The sequence below is a fragment of the Hyaena hyaena genome, unplaced genomic scaffold, assembly GCF_003009895.1.
Source record: "Hyaena hyaena isolate Hyena2069 unplaced genomic scaffold, ASM300989v1 scaffold_74, whole genome shotgun sequence".
In the NCBI taxonomy this organism is placed as follows: domain Eukaryota; kingdom Metazoa; phylum Chordata; class Mammalia; order Carnivora; family Hyaenidae; genus Hyaena; species Hyaena hyaena.
The window spans coordinates 1,359,044-1,383,223 of NW_024080706.1; the positions used below are offsets into that span (position 1 = coordinate 1,359,044).

Genomic DNA, 24,180 nt, shown 5'->3' on the forward strand with positions numbered 1-24,180 from the left:
AGATTTAAAGAACCCGCCAAGAAAAAGTCGGGAACGAAGTCCCTTTCATCCTCTGGGCCAGGCCAAGCCACATAGCACTATCTATACCATTGGACCGCCAAGCTCGGCGTCCAGGCCAGTGTGAGCAAGAGCTGAAGCAGGAGCACCAGCCAATAAAGGGGCTGTTACATCCTTACGAGTTGCCATTGAAAGAGGTCCTGTCCTGTCCAAGTCTTCCACCAAAGGTGTGTGTGGCTCTGCAGAAGGCCCAAGTGTGGTACTATGGCTGGAGTCCGTATCTGAAGGAATTAAATCAGTGTTATTGCTTGATTGACTAACCCACTACCTGAGGGTGGTTTAGGATCTATAGACAAACTATTCAAACCCAGACAAGAGGGAAAAAAGTGAATACTGATTCATGCCTGCAGAACTGGAACAAATTACTGCTTCTTCAAACGAGTATCGTAAGAAGTAATTGGCTTTCCCTTAAAGGCTGAGTGTATAAAAAGTACAACTTTTGTTTGCTTTTGCTGGGCCTGGCAGGGCTCTAAATGAGCACATGACGTGCCTCCCAAGCCTTGCAAAAAGGCAGCAACATAGCCTATGTGTCACCTGTCTCATTCCATACACATTGCCCCCCTTACAGACGCATGTGATCTGGATCATAGGGAAAAGACAAAATGCCCTCGCTCAGACCCCATTTTATCACATCTCCCTCACTTGGCACAAAAGCTTCTTTTTTTTTTTACAGCTCTCTTCCCTCTTCTGGCCCTCTTTTGCTTCACAAGGTGAATGTTCATATAACACATAAAATTATTATGAAACACTGCCTCCTGGAAGGCCACAGGAAGTATTCAGGCACAAGACAAAAGAAGCAGATGTCAGTGAATCATTCTCCCCGTAAACACAAGTATGAGGTGTCCTTGGAATTTAACATGTACAACACTGAGTGATACAGAAATGTCACTGACATATTGATATATCCTGTATCTAGTAATCGTCACAAATCAGAGTGCTGCTGAAACGGCAAGTCCTCAGTGAAAGAGTTACCAATCAACCCACAAGCACCATCAGTGTTGCTGGCTCACCCGCCCAAAGTGCACCCACACCGCTGCCTCCGGAGAGATTTGATCAGGTCCCGATGACTCCAGTGGGAAACACTGGAATACAGGGCCCTCACATCTATACTGCGGCCTTTACACACAAGAAAAGAGAATCAAGATCTTTGTAGGACAAGACGTGGCTAACTGTATTATCCCAGGTCTCCAAAAAGAGGAAAGGCTAGCTAACCCAAATTAAAACCCCAAATGGCTATTCTCCCAGAAATGCACCATTCTATGGTTGAAGCCAACTGTACTGTCCTTCGCATGTCTAATTTAATGGACTTTCTTTCTGTTCATCAGTATGGAGACTTAATATTGATTCTGAAGCTGTTTTGCTGGCGTGGGTTTCCACCGTGGACACCCTCGAGCCTCCAGCAGCCATGTGTGTAAGTGTGTGTGTTGGGTTTGCATGGAGAACTTGAACCACTCAGCACAGTGGCCACAGCCTAGCCATTCAACTCATCTTCCATTATAACAAATGGACCCAATGACTCTGAAAAACTCATTCCTCAGTTTCCCTTCCTTTATGCTTCTCCTTACCTGAGTCTCCTTCCTAAAAAAAAAGAAAAACTCCCTGACTTCCTTTCTCTGACTATCCATGTTTTGCCATCTTTTTTTTTTTTTTAATATTTTTTATTTATTTCTAGGAGAGAGAGAGACAGCGTGAGCAGGGGAGGGTCAGAGAGAGAGGGAGACACAGACTCTGAAACAGGCTCCAGGCTCTGAGCTGGCAGTCAGCACAGAGCCCGATGCGGGGCTCGAACCCACGAACTGCGAGATCATGACCCAAGCGAAAGTCGGACGCTTAACCGACTAAGCCACCCAGGCGCCCCTATGTTTTGCCATCTTTGAAAAACCCATCTGATCCACCTCTCTTAGACACTCTCTAGGAGGTCCTCTGAATTTTTGGGTTTATTGTTGGCAAAATTCATCTGACATCTATTGCTTATTGTCTAGTATTGTTAGATATATTTTGATGATAAATGTTTTCCTTCCTTCACTAAGTTTTAAGTTCCTTAAGAGCGTGGACCCATGCATCAATGGGTATCTATAATGAATTGCACATTAGCAGAAACTTAATACAATTATAGCTTAAGAGATATCTGATCATTAATATTTGGGTACAGCATAGGGTGTTTTAAGGGAATGAAGCCACAGAGACTGTGGGATTCATTTCGGAGATAATTTAGATCAACTCAATATCAAGAGACCTCATCACTGTGTTTTTAGTACCCATTTCAATAGTTTGTGTTATGTACGCCCTTGGCAGTTTGGATCCAGATAATATAGTCAATGGTAGGACCGAAAATTCACTTTTCTCTATTGAGTTTCTTTGTCTATCTCTCTTTTCGGAATGTTACATTCTTGTGATCAAGATATCTTATTGAATAATTAAAATAAAACTTGAGTAGTTCAACTTATGGGTACGGTAAGGAACATGGAATCTTCAGCTAAGTAAGGACTGAGAAAAGAGGGACACCACCCACAGCCAAGTCCTGCACATTCTCTCAGGAAAGCTGTCATTAGTTCTGGTAAAGAAAGAATTCTTTTTGCATATAAAAATTGGTCAAATAAAATCACAATCTTCCATTCTTGCAGAACTGAAACTCGTATCTTTTTTACTCCCTCCTCTCTCTCTCTCTCTCTCTTTCTCTTTCTCATTTCTGTTTTTAATTGCTTATAGGTAAGTAAGAGTGGTATTTAAGAAAACAGGGATTCCTTCCTGTCTACAAGTTGCCCATTCATTAAATTTGTAAACAGTTATTGAGAGCCAAGAGTGGTCTAAAGCCTAAGTCACTGTGTACCCTATTTCTCTCTAAATGTGGCAAGACTGAATAAGGAAGTTTTCTGAGCTTTTTAGTTACATTTTTGAGTTGAGTACTCACCAGTTTTTGACCTGTAAGATTTCTCTACCAAAGACAAGTTACATCTTTGGGTCTATAATGAAAGTAGTCACTGAATTCAATCACTTCAGTCTTTTTAGAACCCTGCACTTAAAAGGAAATGGGAAACAAATGCTCCTTCTTCAGAGAAAATAACCTCCACTCTCACCATCTTAAGATCTTTAACCCCCTATGGCTGAATTTTTTCAGTCTCAGCCCAGGAATTCCCATTCAGATGAATGTACATATCATTCCCACCTAAAAAAACTACTCTTTGAAGCAACTTCAAGTTCCTTATTAAGTAGACTGTTCTAAAACCAAGGGCACATTTCTAGTTAAATAGCCATTTGGTGGCTTTCAGAAAGATAATATATAGAAAAGATCAGAGGCTATTACCCATCCATCTTTCTGTTTGATGACCTCGTCCCATTGGATGTGAGATTGGGTCGAAGAAATAAGTCCAGGAGCTGTCCTCTTGACTTGGCGTTGTCATTCTTTGATCTGGATGGCTGTCATGGGCTGGGGCTGTTGTGACCATGTAGTTCAAGCAATTGTCAAAGTGTTAGTTGACATCGGGCCAGGGATACACTGATACCTTTTAAAAGACTTTATTCTCTAGACAAGACAATGAAACCATCTTCCTGGTATAGAGGGCAAAGAAGTTGTGTAAACATAGACTGTTTTAGCAGGTATGAGTTTGTTCATGTGCATTTACCTAGCAGTCAGCAGGTGAACTAGAGGACACAAAATCATTAATGACTCCTGCAGTGAGTGCAGGATGACTTATAGACATCAAGTGAGGATGAAGAAGTAGTTATTGAACCACACGCCATGTTGCCACCATCCCCTAACAGAGGAAGTCTGAGCACATGATGTCATTCTGAGATGACCACGTCCCAGTGAAATGCACATTAGGCTGGTAGTGATTTAGAGAAGGAATCAGGTAACAACTTCCCACAAGATAAACATGAAAGTAAATGCCATTCATCTCAAAACCATGAATGGAATCCGTTAGAAGCATTACCTCCTAACAATGGGATTCCCGGCACGAGTGACATATAAGAATTCAGCACATGCTATTGCTTCATTCTGAGCCAGTGGAGATATATAGGTAGAGAAGAGTACAACAGTAGCCCCTTAGCAACCATCACATCACATGGCCAGTCACCAAATCCATAGCTCTGCCAAGTTCACATTCAGAGGCTTTCACACACTGGCATTTCCATGTTTCTGCCACACAAAGAGTCATGCATAGGGGCCTGCAGCGTCCAGTTATCTGGCATCACTTAGACATGATGACTGGACTCGAGTCCAATTTCCATGATCCCACAAGTCAGGAATAGCGAAGGTGTGGGTTTTTGTAAATCTAAGAAGAAAGCACTATAACTTCAAAGAGAAAGCTCCTGATAGACATGACAAAAGGGCTAAATGACATCAGAGAGGTATTTTTCCCAAACCTTCTAGTTCCATTTCTTCCAACACTGGGGTTCTAACCAAGGGCTTTCTAACATGCCCAGTATTTCATAAAGCCATGCTGTCCATACAAAACAAAAGGGAGTATTTGAGAAGATCAGAGTCTCTGCTACAATCTCACTAGGGGATGCCCAAAACTGGATCTGAAAGTGATATACAAAAGGGGTATATTCTCTGTCTCCTTTGTACACTCTATCCATTCCTCCTTTGGTGATTTGTTATGAGCATCTAAGGATTGGCTCTGTGTTGACCACATCAAAATTTATTAAAGAATCTTAACATCTTGTGACAATTCCTTCAATGTCTTTCTGTTCTGTGTCCTTGGTGCTCAACATTGAACCAAGAAGGAAGCTTCCACCCAAGACTGCTTATTAAACAATCCATGACCAGCTGTCCCTGCTGTTGAATGAGAGTCTTCTTTTGGTGATTGGGAATATCCCCCATGCCATCCGTTCTCAACCCACGGCTCCTTCCGGGTAGCTGTTTCTTCCATTGTACTACTAGCGATTTCCTGGGCTGTGAGAAGACGTCAGTTGTGAGCCTTTATTGTTCAGTTTCCTAACCAACATGTATCTTTCTACTTTCAGGCCATATATACATGGGAGAAAAGATAGAAAAGGGAAGCAGCAAGGAGTGAGACCACTCATATTCTGAAAGGGGTATTAGAAATCAGTGGCCCAATCCTTCCATTTTTCATATAGGAAAACTAGGACCCAAAGGAGTCTTGCTCAAAATCCTATAGCCAGACTGGCACGAAGTCAGGGCTAGACCACAGTCCATGAATTCCCAGTATGACTCTTAATTTACTGTTGTCCACAGCCTCATATAGCCTTGGAGAGAACTGTGTGTTCAAAGAATTAACCTCTTTGCTACAGTGATTTTGGGGGGAGGAATATATTATATACCAGCGGAGGACAAGATCAACCTAGTGGGAAGACTTCTTAAGTGGTGGTCACGTAACCCACGGTCACAAGCCCTGGAAATGCACCTGCAGTGGATTTGTCCAGCAAGAAAGATGTTGACGATGACTGGGACGCTGCAGCACCAGCACATTACGACGTTATGTCTATGTGGCTTCTAAAATTGCCAAAATTACTTTTTAACAAAATTAAGTCAATGGAAGAAAACTATTCTAGCCAGTGTTTGGCATTGTGTAAACAATAGGGATGTGTGACAGGCTAAAAATGCCAGCCTCTCAGTGTTGTAATTGTCCAGTTTTAAAAAGAATAAATTGAATGGAATAAAATGTATCAGGGTGCCTTTGGGAAAAATCAGAAAGCCACTGTCATTTTCATGTATAGCAACTAATAGCAAATGTTTAATTCATCAAGAAAACGAGAGTCTATAAACTTGCCAAGGCAAAGTATATTTTGCAACCGGTAAGACTGGCTGCATTTCATAATTTTAGAAAATGATACGTGTGATTTGATAAAAAGAAAAACCTTTAAAAAATAAAACTTGTGTCCTCGTTTTACCTTTGCATTGGCCATAACATTCCTGGGGTTAACTGATTATCCAGAGGGAGGAAAGAAGATGCCCCAAATCTTCGGTTTTACCTCTCACTGACTAAATCAACTACCTCCTGACGAATAATGAAGTTAGAAAAACCATGGGGCATAATTACAAAAAATGGGAAAATTAACCCAAACATAAACTGCCCATTCAAAACTTTTTAGAAAAGAAAGAAGAAAAATGTATGCCTGTGGGCACATGCACACAAACATGCATGCTGTGCGTGCGTGCATACACACACACACACACACACACACACACACACTACTCTATCACTATCTTTATAAACATAATGATCATTTAAATACCCAGTAACCCCTCCTGTCTTCAACATATGGATTAGCAGAGTGTAGGATTTCCATCATAAAATATGAAGGTTGACTCTCTTCTAGAAGGTGACTCTCTTCTAGAAATTGTAATGTTCTTTAATAAAGCCCCGAAGTCACCATCCAGAATCTCTTTAGGTTGCAAGTACCTATAAGGGCACTGGTATTGTAGTTACTGCTTTCTCTTTCCCTCTGTCAGGTTCTGTTCCGTCTGGTTTTTCAACTATGCTCCAGTCATGATGTCCCCTCCTGCCCCCCATCAGCACCTTTCAACAATGGACTCATTAATTCCAAGCCTCTTAAGTAGTTTTCTGCTTTTTAAGTACAAATTGTCTTAAATTCTAAGATATACTCTTAGGTTCCCAGGAGGATTGGTATGGAATCCCACTCCAAATCCAGAGACTTCTGCTTCTCATTTCTGTCTTCTATGGGAAGATTCTTGTTAACTCAGCCCATAATCCTCACACAAAAATAAAATCCACTGGGATAAGTAATGAGATGCAGGCCTGTTGGGCATACTCAGTACGACGGCCAGGACATAAAATCCATGCCCTAGTTGATGTCTGAAATGTTTCTTTTGTCATCTGAAGGCCTCCCTCAGACTATGGCATTTTCCCTTTGGTTTCTAAGTGGTAGTTTCTTATGTTTTTGTGTTCAGAATATCTAAGGCTAATGACAGTGAACCACAGTTTTAAAGATGCTACAAGCTGTTATCCTAAATTAAGGCTTCTTTTATTCCAAACATGATAGGCATGTCTCCAATAGAGAGAGATGAAAGAAGAGTATATACTTCTTACTATTTTTTTTTTTTGTCTTATCCTCACAGACCAGTAGTGGTACTTGAGATTGTTTTGGAAAACCTGAGATGTTTGGACATACATAGAAATAGCAGCATCAAAGCTTTCCCTCAAGTTACTCCAGGCTTAATAACAGAAAAAGAACAGTCACGGAAATTCTAATACAGTCTATATGAGCTACTGACCTTTCCTCCAAGGGGACCAGGGATGCCTTTCTATAGTGCAGTGAGGAACAAAATGTAAAAAAAAAACAGAAACCAGATTCACCAAAGATCTTCACAGATGATAAGGATTCCAAAGATCGATGCACTGGTCAAGCTTTCTTTCTGGATCCCACTGCTCAGCACCGAAAGATACACTCTGCATCACACATTTCCATAAACACATGCAAATCACCCAAACGGAACCCTTAGGAATCTCTAATACACACACACACACACACACACACACACACACACACACACACACACACAAAACCTATCTCAGATACATTAAAAACATTTTTAACTTTTTCAACATTTTGGCCTTCTGGGCAACAAGTTAGCATGCTTCTTCCAGTTTCTAAAACTTGTGTATAGATTTGGCAGTTTTCTGTGCTCTGTGGATAAACGAGATCACTGCATAGAAATAGAAGATGTGGCTAATGTCTAAAAAAAAAGTCTTTCCTATTCTTCAGAACGACTTCCGCAAACTCATCTAAACCAGAATGGCTGACCGCCATCCTCCTTACTTGTGCTTGTAGAATGCTGGGTCTCCTCTTCATCATGATGCTCATGGTGAATGAGAGTAGAGTGTGGTTCGCGGGTCCAGCTCTCTCCATTAGCAGTGGTGCCACTTCTGTCCACATCTGCCGTGACGATGGTTATATACACTGTGACTTTTTATCAACCAACCTTTGACGTTCTGTTCTTCCATTAAAATGCATGCTATTTAATAGTACCCTGCCTAAACAGTACCTCGGAGCATCTATGCCCAAAACTGCTGAGTGGCTCCACCAATCTCTCCCAAGAGAAAAATCAATGGGCATGAAATTTCTTAATGATTACCTGTTATTCTACTTTAACTACTTTGTCAAGGGCAGCACCATAAACCATTTTAATGCATTCATTTTTATAATAAGGCAACATAAAGCATCTTGAGCCCAGATGGTACGATTGATAAATGGCTCCTAGGTCAATCTGAGTATCCTCGTGACAGTTAGGAATCTGTGATGAGATATTAACTAAATTTCCCACTGTGTCCTGATGATTGACCTTTGCAGCATCACAGACTTTGAGGGGGAAAAAAATCCTTAATTAAGTATGCATAACCCATTACCAGTCATCCTTGTAGTTGTCTGAAGTAATACTCCTGGATTCGATTCGCCTGGGCTCCATCGGGTCCAATCCTGGTTCTGTTTTGGGTGGTTAAAAAGCCGTGGTGTGGTTGAAACTGTGATAATGATGATTGAAGCAATTAGGGAAATGTTATTTCTTGAGCCTTCACCACTTGTTTTGCACATGTCTCCCTTCTTTAGTCTATGCAGTGAATGAATCATCTATACCAGGCTGTATAGATGGTTGAGTGGAAATGGAGGGAAAGCAGAGAAGGACTTCAGCTTGATTCAGCCATACTGTTAAGCATCTCAGTGTCCTCTGCATTCCGTCATAGAATACGCTGGGGTCAGAACATGAGATTTTTCCGGAGAAAGCAGCCGAAGAAGCTGCAGCAGAAGGAAGGACAGTTTTGGAAACACCAGCCCTCCACCAAGAAGCACCAAAAACAGCAGAGCTTTGCCCATCCATGCAGTCTGTAATGGCCCTGTGCATTTGAAAGCCCAAGGAATTGGTATCCCTGGCAAGGGTGCTACATGTAGATCCTCAGGCTGAAGAGGGAGATACCTAAAAAGTATACCGTGATAATCACTTTATTTCATTCGTAGTTTCGGCGGGGAAAGGAACACTTTCAGCAGGCATGGATTTCCTACAGATGATTCTAAGAAAGAATATCCTCCTATGGCAGCCATATGATTCAGCTATCCATTTCCAAATAGTTACAAACACCTATGGTATTCTCATCAAAGACCAAGCATTTCATGAGCAAGCCATTCACAGCCAATGAAGGAAAAACAGGATTCACACATTCGGTAGAAAAGCACCATAGATAACCAACCACCATTAACAGCACATCCCGGAAGAGAAAGGCAACCTTCCACCAGCAGCCCAATACTGGCATAGGGGATGCACCTGATAGAAGGATCCTGACAAAATTGGGATCAATTGCTTTTGTGAAAATATTATTTGTAAATCCACCCAAATTCTTTCAAACTGAATTTTGATGCTCAACTGATACAAAATTGTTTTCAGAACTATAATGCTATCAGTTCTACTTCACAAGTTAAGCAGGTCAGGTTTCAAATAATTATCTGCATTCCCAATAAGCATGAAAAAGTGGCAGCTGACACAGCCCTATGGAAGAAAGAAGGCATCCTGTGGAATTGTGTGCACAGGGACCAAGCAGAAAAGGGAACTGAAATTGGAAAATAAACCACTGAGATGAAAACTACCCAGGGGAGTTTTCCCCAGGAGCTTGATCACACGGTTTATTTTCAGATTGATCTGTTTGGGTCACTACCCAAGAAAGCTGAGTTTCTGAAGTATCAAGTCCACATCTTTACTGATGGCCCCATCTGGAAGATGGGCCCACTTCCTCAACCCACAATACAGTGTAATAGTAAATAAAACTCCTGGTTTTTTGGTTTTCTTTCTGAAGTCATTAAAAAGGGTTGCCTTGTTTTATGGACCAAGCTCTAGGGAGGTGTAAAGAATACACCACTTACAAGCTTAGATATAAAGCATCTAGTTCTCTTGAGTATTCTCTATTTCTCTTGAGTATTTGTGGCTTCAATCCCATATACTCTGATGCCTCAGGATCCAAGCTATTGTTTGGACTCCTCCCTTCCTGGGTGCTACCCACTTGGGGTAGTACTTTCAGGTTTCAATAGACAGAGAGGACTTCAGTGACCTGGGAGAGTCTGCTTCACACTGCAAAGGTATACTTTCTCTAAGGACTTGTGTGAGAGAGTCAAGTTCAGAAGTCTCATCTCTGTTCAGCAATACTTAGATCATACGGATATGTCTAGGGAACCCAGTCATCTGGCGGAATATGAGTGATCATTGCCTGTTTTTTTCCTAAGGATGCTATTCAGCTTAAGTTCCATCTCTGTTCTCACAAAGTTTTATAGCTGTCACAAATGTGGATATTATTCAGTGGTTTCGCTATTGAAACACGATTGTTTTTAACAGTTGGTGTTGTTTTGTTAAAGCTCAGCTGACATTTGTCCTTCCCTTCAATGTCTTTCAGTCCTGTTGGTGCCCTATTCATTTGTTACAACTAGGTTTGTTCCCTTGATTTCAACCAAGTTTTGATTACAAGTCTTGAAGGCTGGTTCCCAACTTTTAAGGCTTTCTAGGGCTGTCTAAGTCTTCACTTTAGAATCGTCTGCAATTTTTAATCAGTAACCTCCCAATCACATGCTAATGCTCCCATTAACCATAGTTAATGCTGTTTTCATCTTTGTGTTCCCAGCAACAAGCCAGTAGGTACACAATATATATCTGTTGTCACGTTTTACTATGTCATTCCCTGACAAAGCTCAAGAAGAATCTGCTGTAGCAAACCACATAAATAAACAAAACAGAAAGGACCTAAGGCATTTGGAATTTTATGAAAGATATTTGCCCCATTGCTTCCCCCAATATCTTTGGGCTTCCATTAGAAGAAATCATTTTTCTTCCTTCATACTCTTATCAAGGTATAACCAAAGTGTGATCACGGGCTTATGCTCATTTTCCACATTAACGATTCTCCAAGATAGACCCTCCTGGGCATCACTCGGGTTAATCATCAAGCCTTGCATAAATGGTTCTACTGTAATTGATTATTCTTACTGGTACTGGAGATAAAATCTTCATCATCATCAATGCCTGATCCAGAATAACTGGGGTGTTTGTCTCTTTCATCTTCGTTTTCTTCGGTTGGTTCCCAGCCTGCTGAGATGATATTTGAATCCATACCTGTTATGGTGACTTATGTTAGTGGCTGGACTGGATGCCAAACAACCCATTTGACAGAGGGAGAAAATGAGGCACAGAACATATAATGGAATTCCCAACATTTTAAGAGCAGAGTGAGACATCTAGCTTGTGTATCCCCAAATTCTTGCATCCTGGTCTCTGAAGCTAATGCATAGATTGAAAAACAACCGGCTATGACTTTTACAACTGAATGTTATCTTTAAGGAAGTGAAAAAAATAAATATGGACATAATCCCACCAAAGACACAAAAGAAAAAAAGGCCAGTAAACACTCCCCCACCCCTCCAGGCTTTCCGATTATTAACTTATTAATTAAACATATGCCATCAAAGCTAGGGTGCCAAGAATAGACTGGAAACGTTTCCCATATACCTCTTTTTTTTTTTTGGTTCAGCAACCTTCAGAAAAATTTTGGAATCTAAACATACGTCAATCATTCTTAAAATCCCATAGTTGTACTCATGATTGGTTAGTTCATGTTTTGACTTTCTATTGCATCACAACACCCTAGCTCTGAACGCGAATGAAAGCTGAATTCCCATTCCCACCAGCACTGCAGCATACAGAAAAATAAAGTGAATCCGTTAACAGGGAAATCATGCCTGGCATTTATTAGTCCACCAAAAGGGTTGACTAAAGTGAACTGGAGCCAAGGTTTTGAGAAATTCTCACGTTTTCCCTTTGGGCTGCATCATTGGAAAGAAGATGGAAACCCTCTGCCTCTTTTTACTGGTTACTGTAGAAGATGCCTTTTTACGGAAAAGGGGTTTCCTGTATTTTGAATGAGATTCATGCTATCTTTTGGAGCGACCGATTGTCTTTCAGCCATTTCTTACAGCCAGTGTCTACCCCAAGAATCATTCCACGGATGGAGATTTTCTATGTTTTTCTAGTTCTAGCTATGCTATTTTATTTTCTCATGGAAAGTCAAGAAGCTTCAATGACTTTTGTCATGTTAGAATATCTTTCAGGGCCAACATTTAGTTCTGTCATCAAGAGAGACCTGATCCCCTTTCACAGTGCTCTTATCAGCCTCCTCTGGGGCTGTATTAATTCTAGAGAGTAGAAAAAAGAAATCTGACTATTAATGCTATAAAATCAAACATGGATCTCAGAGCTCATGATCTTTCAAAAGTCATCAAAAACATTTGTGAAACCAGAATGGACTTTAGACTTAGATAGTATCCCTGAGGTCAATGAACTATTGAAAACTGTCAAGAGATCTTATGAAATGAGATAATAATAGCTCATTACCGGCCATTACTGTTGTTGTGTGAAGATGGTTCTTGGACTCTGATGGTTGAAACCACCACGAAAGCCAATCCTGGGCTTCTTGTCTCTTGGTTGCTGTTTTGGGAGTTGTACCACTAGAGCTCATCAAAGCTGTTGTAACCATAATTGAATTGATGGTTGAAAGGTTAATTATGAGTTCCTAAGAACTAGCACTGAATATGCTTTTGCCTCTTTCACTACTCAAGAGAGTCATCTATATGTAATATAGATGGCGGGAAGAAATAGAAAAAGCACAGAAGTTCCACTTATTTTAGAAGCCCATACTGCAGGTCATAGAATGTCAGAAATGGAAAGACCTTAAATATCATCCGGTTAATGATCCTCATCTTAAAGAGGAAAAACTGTTCTGGACAGACCCTGCCTTGTGTGGAGTCAGAAAGGCCAAATGGGAGGTCTCAAAGACAGCATGACAGCAGTCTTTGAATTTTTAAAAACTATAACATCACAGAGGGATTAAATTTTTGTCTGTGCTCCCCCAAAGGCCACACCAGGACCAGTGGCAAGAATTGCAGGGGATGACTATTCTTCCAAACGCTGGCTTTAAAAAGGTTATAATCTGAAATATCCAACAATGAACTTCTTCATAAAGTATTGTGTTCCCCGTCATCAGAAAGATCACTTAGCAGGAAAACTGTGTAGGAGATCAAATGATTAGAAGGGTTGATTGAGTGAAACTATTGAAGATCTTCTCCAAATCTGAGTCTATGATTCTGATACCAAGCTCCCCAGTCTTAGCCCACCATCTTCAACACACTCTATCTTCACCAAACAATATCATTCTCCATGAATTCAGGGTATGATATTTCCACCAGCAAGCCCAGATACATAATCCCGCAATCCCCAACACACAGAAGGATACCACATGAAGGGAAAGATGAAAAAAGATGACTTTCCACCTTTTTCCATTTAGTGTCCAGATCCTGTAGCAATTTTGCCCATGGCCACTTTCTATGTCAACACTATATTTTGCAAAGCAGAACGTGACATTTTGAGTATGTTTTTGAAAGGAAGGTAATCAATCAGGAAAGGCAGGCACAAAGTGAACCAATGATCTCACTAATAAAAATCAGAAATAAGAGTCCTGGTTTGAGACTTCCCAAGACTGCCATTTCTGCAACCATAATGTCCACCAGAAGAATATTTCATATTCTTTGGATAAAAAGCTGAAAAAAAGTTCAAGCAGAGAGGCTAAAACCATTATTAAATCCCCAAAGACAAAAGTAAGGTGATGAGATATCTTTTTTTCAGCTATCAAGAAAGCCCAGAAATGGCCCAAGATGAAGAACTGACAAGAAAGACCTTTTCCGTCACAATGTTTGTTCTATGAAGATAAACATTGTCAACATTTAAAAACAGTGTATTCTTTATTCTCCACATCCCCTCCAGCATTACCTTATTCACTATGACATGTAATCACAACATAACATCAACACTATTTTCCTTACATGAGTATTTGTCAAAATAAAAAATATAGTTTACTCAATGTGTTATAAGCTAAGCAAGGGTTAAAGACCATTTTTATTACTCTCCTTCTGCAAAAAGAATGCCCAATTATTTTGAAATATGGTCATATCGTCCATCAATAAAAGTTCATAAAGGAAGATATGCTTGTCATCTCCCATTGTTAGAGACTTGGAATCTCTTCCCACATAAGCTCTCAATTCAGAATACTTTGGAAGGATTTGGAGTTAATAGTCAAACGTCCAGGAAACTGGTTACAGGCCTAGATTCTGACGGAAAGCAACAAGTCATTGCCTCCACTTCACAGTTGAGGATTTAGATGTCCAAACCGGTGCACAGGGCCTACATTTTCCATCCATAAATCAGCATTTCCCTCTCTTATCATTGATTGTGATGATGAGATCAGCAGAAGGTAGGAGTATGCACTTTCTAATAGACTTCTTTTCAAGAGGCTATGTTCTGCATGAATTTCCTAACTGAAGCTTCTGAAGGAAAAATAATTCTGATTCTATGTGCATGTTGCCTTAAGGAAAACAAATAGAACATATAAGAGAATCCACTTGTGTCCCCAGATGCACAGGCCCCTCTAATAAATAAAATGGCACCAGATCCTGTTCTCCCAAAGGAGGGAGATGGGACATCAGTGGGAAATTTCTACATGATAATGGATGTCCTTTCTCCTTGATCTTGAAAAACCTGGCATTGAGGACAATGGATAAACAAAAGACATAACCGTTTACCTGTTGTTGCTGCTGCATGATCCTGAGTCTTAGGCTGTGAGGTACCCAACCAGAACCACATCCAATTATTTTGCTCCTGAGCTGCTGCGTGGCTGTTTGAGTGCACAGCTGAAGTAACTGGATCAATTATGAAAATACCATTTAGTGAGATTTTTCTACAAAACCTTTACACTCAGTTGCATGTACATATAAAGTTGTATCTATTACAGAGTGAAGATTAGAAAAGAAAGATCGAGGCCTGCTTTTATCTTTCCATTCTCCTAATGTCTCTTGGAATCTTAGAACAACATCAGAAAGGCAAATGCTGTACAGGTATCAAGTCAGTGCTACTCGTTCTTCAAACGAAACCCTCTGAACACAGGCTCAGAGCAAAATCAAGTAGGAACTTAATAACCTGTATGAAGGAAAAGAGACTTTATATTTACTTGATGGGGTGACCCAGCCATGAACTGAAGATCTTCGATGCAGCATTTCATCAAGTTGCTTTTGTTCATTTATTTTTCGAGTGGCTTTAGAGTGTTTTCTTGTATCTTTTCGGTCTATCACTTTGTGCTGGTAGTGTATGGTGACAACCGCCATTTCAAAGTTCTGCCCACACTCATTAACTTCAAGTCATGCTTTATGCTTGAGCAGGAACTTTGCAAAGGGTGTGTGTTCAAAATGTTGAACTCAGATAAGCTTTGCTGAGTATCCATCTATCACTTCCTGTCACTTTTAATTCTGATTGAGAATGTGTTTCCAGAAAAGAAACAAGACTGTCCAAGTCAGAGAAATTCTGGACTCTATTCTAATTAGAAAAAGGATAATCAGTAATGTTTTGTATTTTGAAATTCTCCATTTGACTCTCAAGTGGGACTTGAGTCCAGAATGTTTCCCTGTAGGGGTGCCTGGGTTGCTCAGTTGGTTGAACATCTCTTGATTTCGGCTCAGGTCATAATCTCATGGTTTGTGAGTTTGAGCCCCATGGTGGGCTCTGTGCTGACAGCTCAGAGCCTGGAGCCTGCTTCAGATTCTGGGTCTTCCTCTCTCTGCCCCTCCCCCACTCACACTCTGTCTCTCTCTCTCTCAAAAAATAAATAAACATAAAAAATAGAATGTTTCCCTACAGAAGACAAAGAGCAAAGATCATCAAGATAAACATCTAAACCAGTCAAGATTTTTAAAAGCCATTTTGAGTTATATACCCTTTTGAAAATCTGATATAAGTTATGACTTCTGTCCTCAAAAAAGTGATCCGACATATATGCATTCTCAAAAGTTTGGGTATTATTTCAGGTAGCTCCTGAATACCTTGTGACCTATCATTGAACCTACTGGAAGTAGGTATTAATTCCAAGAAATCCATTAATTCCAGGTGAAAACCTTTGACTCTGTATACAGCAAACATCAACAACCTGTGCAATGTACTCTGTGCTACCAAAGACACATTGGAACAGAATAGAGAGTACAGAGTAGAGAGATGAGGAGCCAATTTCACCAGATAAGCCTGAGCATCTGCCTGGAAAATTCTCATGCACCCTATTCTGTCCTCAGAAACCTTATTAAAGCTATAGACCTTCTTGCCACCCTTGCCCTATAGAACACCAAGAAGAGACCAAGAGGAAGTAAAAATACAAGTGCAAGATAGAAATAGGAATATTTCTATTTTCCTGACAGGAATTCAGCAGAGTCGTCAATTTTCCCACCCTATGTGGGCCATGCCAGGCCAATAAAAGGTGTTTTTTACATGTGTATATATAATATATATATATATATATTATATACACGTGTATAATATATATTATATATTTTTTACATGTGTGTATATTATATATATATAATTTATATATATAATATATATATAAATATATATATAATATATATAATTTATATATATAATATATATATAAATATATATATAATATATATATATTTCTTTGACACCCAGAAGACAAGGAAATCAAGTGTCCCAAGGTAAGAGGCTGCTTTCTGAATTGGTTTAAGTTTCTGGATTCCAGAGAATTCCAGATCACCGATAGAAAAGAGGCTGACAGCATGCCCCCAGGAAGGCTCTCCCCAAAATCACATTTGTAATAGAAACCTGCTGGAAACCCCAAATCTCCCCAGATGGCTGTTCTTACTGGCTTTCCCTACTGCCACCCACGAAGGACACTTAAGGAGGGAATGAGCCAGGCAAGCTAGAGATGTGCTTCTCTGTCCTCAGCCAGACCTCCTCTGGACATCGGTCTTCCTGTATCCATTAAGGAGGATTTGCTGTCACTCCCTCCCGCCAAGCTCTACCTTTTGGTCAACAGTCACGAAGTCACAAAGCTTTGGGAATCTCCTCACTGGGCTCAGAAAATGGGGTCTATTCAGAAACTTACCACTGGTAACTTTTTCTAAGATACCACGGACAGCTTTCAAGTTGCTACTTGGTTGTTTTCTTGGATGCCCTTCTTTGCACGAATGGATTTATCTGGAGCTGTCACTGGCCTGTCTGGATGCCAGAGCACTTCAATGACTCTCAGGTTAGCCCTGGACTCACTCTGTTGGACAAACGAGTCTCTCTCTTACTGAACTACTAAGAGAAACTTAGCTAAGTGCTCTGAAAAGAGGAAAGAACACTTCTCTTCTCAACCCAAATCCTGTGTTGTAGTTAGGTCTCAAAGCATTCCTTCTGGATTTCTGAACAGTAGATGGGCTCCAAAAAACTCAGTCCAACTCTGGATCCTAAGTAGCTAGAGCAGCATTTGGCCCAGAGGAGACCTCAAATATTGGTTAATATTTAGTAAATATTGGTTAGTAGCTTACTAATCCTTATCTTCCTTCAGTATCACTTTCCAAGGGTATTCACCACTGGATCCCAAGCATTGGAACAGACTTGGTACATTGTAGGTCCTCAAAATATGTTTGCTGACTAACTAACTTGAGCAGAAAATGTGCAATCCTTTAAAAGGTGTGTGGGGAGCCGGGGTGTTTCAGTTGATTGAGCATCCAACTTCGACTCAGGTCGTGATCTCCCAGTTCATGGGTTTGAGCTCTGCAACAGGGATTCTCTCTCTCCCTCTCTCTTTCTCTTCCCCTCTCTCACTTGTGCTCACTCTGTCTCTCTATCTCTCTCAAAAATAAACAGTAAAAAAAAAAAAATTAAAAGATGTGCAATGACTGTCCATAAAATGACCCCGTTGCCTTTCCAAAGTACACATGAAATACTCACTATATTACATAGGCTAATAATGGATTGAATGTTAATTTCACCTAGTTCCTAAAAGATATATTTTGTCATGATTTTCTTCCTTGGTGGGAAATAGTACCTTAGAGTAGACTTGATTTGCCTCTTGCTGAGACCACTAATTGTTATGCCTGCCGACATCTGACAAAATTGCATGCCCTGATGATAGGCACCTTCGTCAGGGTTACTTTACCAAGGCAGGGCACTCCGGAAGTAGCAGGCAGCCAGCAGCACTGCCTGCTTGGTTTATAGAAGCTCCTCTCAAGAAGGGCTCTCCATGGGACAATAGACAGTGAGGTGACAATCCTCAGAGAGCCAGTAATCTGGGAAAGCATGGGTAGGTTGAACACATGTGCTCCCTGAAATGCTTCAAAGGATCTGCAGAGAATGACCAGCCTTCACGCCTATTTGTTCCGCACCCTCGGCATGCTGCTCGCAGAAATTTCAAACACTGTCAAGCAAGTAACCTTACACTAAGTCATAGTGCTCTGAAGGTTGCCCTGGCTTCCGGGTGGCAAGGCACAGACAGGGGCCCTATCTTGAGCATTCACAAAGCAGTAAACTTCTGCCACGCTCTTTGAGGACCAGAGTTCCAGCCCTTCAGAGCCACAGACAGGAAGAAAGAAAATCCACCCCATACCGGGAAAGCCGCCCAAGAGGCAAATGCCCTGTTCATTTTGAGTAACCCTCCACAGAAGGAACGCAGTCAATCTGCAAACCTGTTTTAAAACAAACCATAGGGAGAAAGCAAAGAGGGAGGCAAAGAGGGAGATAAGAGGGCGATGCAAACACTTTCCAGTGAAAGTGGGCACAAAGGGCAAGGAAAAAAAAAATCTCAAAGAAATCAAATGCAATGTTTACATATTTCCACTCTTGCAGTCCTAAAGTAATGAATTACCCACATAACCAAGCAAGTATGAACAGCCTTCCCCTACAGGCTGGGATATACAACTTTCAAGCAGATTTAATTTGATCAGATAATTCCTTCAGATATGCTTCCTTAAACCCAAAACAGAGGGATTGTTTAGTAAATCATGGGTGATGAGTGTGACTGAATATCGTACCATCAATAAAACAGCATAAATCAAGTTAAAACATAAAAACGTAAAGTTCAGTGGAAAAAAGCAGATGGAATGGTACGCATACGTTATGATCCCAACTTTACGAAAACAATCTTATCCAAAGGTGGGTAAGAACAAGAAAGAAACATGTAAAAGTAAAACTAGCTTCTGTATCATGCTTGTCACCACATCCCTGAGACAAAAGAACAAGAAAAATTCTTCTAAAAACACTTCCAATATGGCGCTTCTTCTCCCAAGGTAAGCAAAACAGAGGAGTAGGTGGAAAAAAATTGTAGGCAGTAGCAGCAGTCAATGCATACAGGGCACTGACAGCCATAATAGCCCACCTCCCCAAACGAGGTCACCAACTTCTAGAGACAGGTGAAAATCAACACACAAGTGAGGGCCCGTCCCTCAGGAAGATCAGAGACATTTCTGCAAACAAATTGCCACCGGAAAGCCACAGTGATTCATTCTCCTTACTGGTAATGGCGGTATTCTCTGGATTGTTGGACACCCCTGTACTGCCTTGGTCCTGGGTCGGGTATGCAGTTGGAAGGTGGGTGTGGAAAATGTAGCCTCCTGAAGTGCTTCTTTCACTGGATGAGCCGCTGCTCACGTCATCGTCAGTGGGGTTGCTGGGGAAGATGTCTTCTGGGTTAGTTCTGTATTCACCCGTCTGGGAATAGCGGGTGCCGTCACGGTTAACAATAGCTGGGAGAGAGAGAAGCACTCTCAGAATTTGATGCAGACAGTTTCTGAGTTTAGGGAAGACTGGATTATCACACAAGACCGTGACTTTCAAAGCTATTTTTCCTTGTTATTAGGCAAACCAACACTTACCTACCTATCTGGATGGGTGGGGGGAGTAGGTGATGCACTAAGGAAGGGTACCCTCCCCTGCCCACCCACACCTCCTGGAAATGGGGAGGGGAAAGTGGGTGTGTTTGGAAGTGTCCATATTTGTATTTCAGCTTTGTGTGCCTCTCGACAAAGCTGGTACTGAGCTTCAGTTTTGTCATTTGTCAAATGGGAAGAGTACTACCTTCTGTTATGACACACTGAGGGTAAAGTCCTCAGCATAGTCTCAAAAAATAATAATTCTCCCGCTGGTTCCTATCACCCCTTCTCAATGACACGTAAAATTTGCTGCTATTGATTCCATCTATTTCTAGAAAGGATTCGAAGTAGGGGCAAAGAGGTTAGTAGTCTCAACAGGGAATATATATTTGCGAATCCATGAAGAATTAGGCTTTCTTTCTAAGGGGCAAATGTTGTCAGTCTTCGAGAAGTCCTACTCTGGCTAAGGGATCAGCATGCCTAAAGAGTGACAGAGCCCATGCCCATCCTCTGTGACACTCAAACTTGAATTTGAGAAGCGCAGAGGCATATAAAGATCAAACTCTTTGATTTCAACAAGGAAATGCCGATAACAGACACGAGGAGAAAAAGCAAGGATGAATTCGTTCACTGTTCCCCCTCAAAGGATTTTGCTGCCTTTGCCAAGTCTGGCCCACTCACCGCACAAGTATGCATTTAGCTGAAATTATTTTCTGCTATATTGCATTGGACTAAATATTCCTTTTGTCCACCTGTCTGGCTTGCCCAAGTGGAACTATTGATAAAACATAAAGAAAAAAAATATTCCAAAGTCTCAAATAGCCCAATAACCTCTGCAGATGAAGACTTGATCAGAAGATATGATGAAACTCAGATAAGTCTGGACTTTGAAAGGCATTGGTGGGCACCAAGGAAATGGGATGTTTACTGAACATGACTGTGGGCCAAGCATGCATTAGACATATTACCTTTCTTCATTTTCCTTTCAAATCTCACCTGTTGTTCCATTATCCAGATGAGAAAACTGAGGCCCAGAGAGTGTAAGTCATTCCTATCAGATCACCCAGGTGGTAAGGAACTAGGCCAAGCCTGACTGAGACAGCACATCTCACCTTGTGGGCCTCCCCTTCCTCCCATGAGGCACGGGTCAGAGACAATTTTATCTAACAGCACAGGGCTGGATGTGCATGGCCAGGAAGATTCTCGGCCCTCCGCCACTGCCACCATTGTTCCCTTGTACACTGAGGGGTCTGGCTCTTAGAAGGCAGAAATCAGGCCTCCTCAACATTGTGACACTTCTCAAAAAAAAAACGAGGTTCAGAGGCCAGAAGATCAGGGTTAATAAGTTGACCTCTTTGAAAATTTTGGTTGAGATTTTCTATTTTCATAGTGTCTATTTCTTGGGATCATCAAGATGAGTTTAGGTGGATGTGGTATAAATAGTGTTGAAATCCCTATTAGGAAGTTTATGCCCTTTATAATTATCTTTCAGTGCTACAATTAAACATAAAATTTAGGGGGCTCGAATCCCTCTCCCCCTAACACTTATTAATCTCCTTCTATGAGAGAGAACACAGCCTAAACTCAGAACCTTCAGCAGCTAGAATTTAAGAAGGCTCCTTAATTTGTCCTACATTTTAAGTATATGATTAAGGATACCTTCTGCTTGTGACCAAGAATCGGGTTTTCCATTTGCAGGTATTTGTTTTTAAATAAACATAGTTTAAGTAGAAAAGAATGGACCAATTAAACACAAAATACCAAGGCAATGACTGTTCCGTGTACTTAGAAGGGCCAAAAAGAGTGAAAGTGGTTTTCAAATGACGGCAGTTTGAGGAACAATGTGTTGGGGTCAACCAAACTGTAGTTTCAAGCCACTGCAGGAGAAGGGAAAGGGACAGTGAATTACAGCCAGTGTCCCTAGCTGAGGGAAACAACTCTTCTACTCGCATGTGAAACACAGAAAATACACCTGATCCCTTTCCCAAGAATGGAGAAATGCAATCAGGGTTACAAGAAATACGTACTTATGGTAATTGGTCCTTCAAAGGCATTGGGCAGGTGTGTGACCGATGTACAATCTTCTCCAGGTGGAGCTGTGGGGTACCAAGGAAAAAAAGGCATGAGAACACTAAAAACTATGAGCGAAACTGATTTTTATTAGTTCAGATGGGGTTTTATTAAAAATTATCCCAAATAATTTTCTTTTTTTTATTATTGAAATACAGTTGACATACAATGTTACATTAGTTTTAGGTGTACAACATAGGGATTCAAAAAGTCTACACATTACTCAGTGGTCATCACGACATCTGTCATCTTACAAGGTTACTACAATATTAGTGACTATTCCCTATGCCATACCTTCCACCTCCATGACTTACTTATTTTGTAACTGGAAGTTGGTACCTCTTAATTCCCCTTCACCTATTTCACCCATCCCTCCACCCTTCTCCCCTCAGGCAGCCATCAATTTGTTTTCTGTATTTATGATTCTGTTTCTGTTTGTGTGTTCATTTGGTTTTTAGATTCCACATATAAGAGAAACAAGTAATTTTCTTTTTCTGAAACTTGATGAAGCCTCCTAGGAACTTCCCTGAACTTTGTGATGCATTTTCCATTTTTACTTACCTTCATACACTTTTGGAAGCTTACTTGTTCCTCTTTCCACCCTAATAGATTCATTCATTAAACAAATACATATATATGTTCTCTACCAGGTGTTGTGGAAGGCTGGGGATATTATGGTAAATAATATCTCTAATAATATGAGGCATACATTAGAAATTACTTTTTAAGTTTGCTATTACAGATGTAATGTGGGGGGTTACCGGGCTGGCTCAGTTGGTTCAGCATTGATCTCAGCCCAGGTCATGATCTCACAGTTTGTGAGGTGGAGCCCCATGTCAGGCTCCGTGCTGACACATGGAGCCTGCTTAGGATCCTCTCTCTCTGCCCCTCCCACACATGCACTCTCTCTCAAAATAAAGTAAATAAAAAAATAAATAAAAGGAATGTGGGAGGATTGTAAAAACATTTTTTAATAAAGAAGTGCGTGAACTATAATGAAAAAATGATGTGCAATCCCAGTACTCTATAGAAATGAAGGAAACACATGACAGACCAATATAATCAAATGTTTGTCAACATGAACCACATGAGATTATGTAGATTGAAATACGCACCAAGAATTTACTTGATAGAAATATTCCTTTTTGATGCACTGGTATGTTGATTAATTTAGCTGACTCCTAAGCCTACTCTGTCTAGACTTCTTCCAACATATGGTTAATGAGGTAGGTTGTCCACCATTGGTCTAGGTGCCCAGACTAATTCCTGAGACCACTGTGCTGGCATACCCCACCATGGGCACCCTGGTTTCTTTTCCTTTGTCCTCCGTCTGTCTTCTATTTTCCCCTCTTCTTCAGGAATAAAGATTTCTGACTGTAGTTGGGATTCTCCTAACCACCCAGAGACATTACTAAGTAGCTGTCTGAGAACACTTCGTAAAACCTTCTGAAAACGCCCTGGAAATTCCACCCTGCATACCTGAGCCCTAAAATAGAAGATCGAAGAATGCCTTCACCAGCTGTTCCATTTATGCCCAAATGCTCTATTTGGTAACTAGACTTGGTATAGAGCTCCAAAAACTCAGATAGCCTCAAACTAGCTTTGCTGTTGCAGGAAGTTTGGATCCATTTGTGAATTATAGCTTTTATACCGCGTGTATGAGTGTGTGTGTGACCTGTGCCCAAAATGGCAGCTTATTTGTTAGGTTGGTTTCTCCCTAGAGTTGCTTCTTAGAAAAGAAGAAGGAAGAAAGGGATGGATGGATGGATGGATGGATGGATGGATGGATGGATGGACAGAGGTAGGAAGACTGCTATTACTAGCAAGGCTGTGATCATAAGTATTTTAAGTGTTCTGCCATAAATTAATGGGTACTCATAACATAACATTGGTAAGGGGATGCCCTTTACCTACCTATTTCTTTGACCTTATAGTGAAACTAACCAGCAGCTTTATATGTTCAACTGGAAAAAAAACAGGTTTTAGGAAAAGCCATTCTTGTAAAGCCTAATTAAAAGATTTCTCAGAAGAGGGTCTCAGAGAATCACCTTCTCAGTAAGGCTGTCCCTCACCATCCAATCTCAGCCAGCCCCTTACCAGTCCCCTACATAACACTGCCATCACGTGTTTGCTCGCAGCTTTTCTTCTGGATCACTGCTCTCTCAAATTATCTTGTTCATTTGATCTCATGGTTGTTCATAGCACATGTCCCAAACCTAACCCCTGCTCCATAGACATATGTAAGTGCTACAAGATGAGTGGTGACCTTATCTGTCTTGGGCAGAACATTTATGTGTGATGGAGTCAGAAAGGGACTTGATAAATATTTGTTTAATCAATGACAGGAGAAATACC

General features: G+C 40.8%; 1 protein-coding gene across 4 annotated transcripts in view; it reads right to left on the reverse strand.

Moving 5' to 3' along the window:
• CD44 (CD44 molecule (Indian blood group)) overlaps positions 1-24,180 on the reverse strand; it is an 89,581-nt gene that overhangs the window by 21,304 nt on the left and 44,097 nt on the right. For 2 of the 4 annotated variants that reach the window (XM_039233345.1, XM_039233346.1), the window contains exons 4-5: positions 21,783-21,851; positions 19,399-19,629 (exon numbers count right to left, since the gene is read on the reverse strand). In XM_039233345.1, the coding sequence (XP_039089276.1) occupies positions 19,399-19,629; positions 21,783-21,851 (300 nt within the window). Of the gene's footprint in view, positions 1-176; positions 279-3,361; positions 3,491-4,825; positions 4,955-7,803; positions 7,921-8,390; positions 8,505-11,002; positions 11,129-19,398; positions 19,630-21,782; positions 21,852-24,180 lie in introns of all 4 variants that reach the window. The other 2 variants (XM_039233343.1, XM_039233344.1) reach the window with 2 other exon arrangements.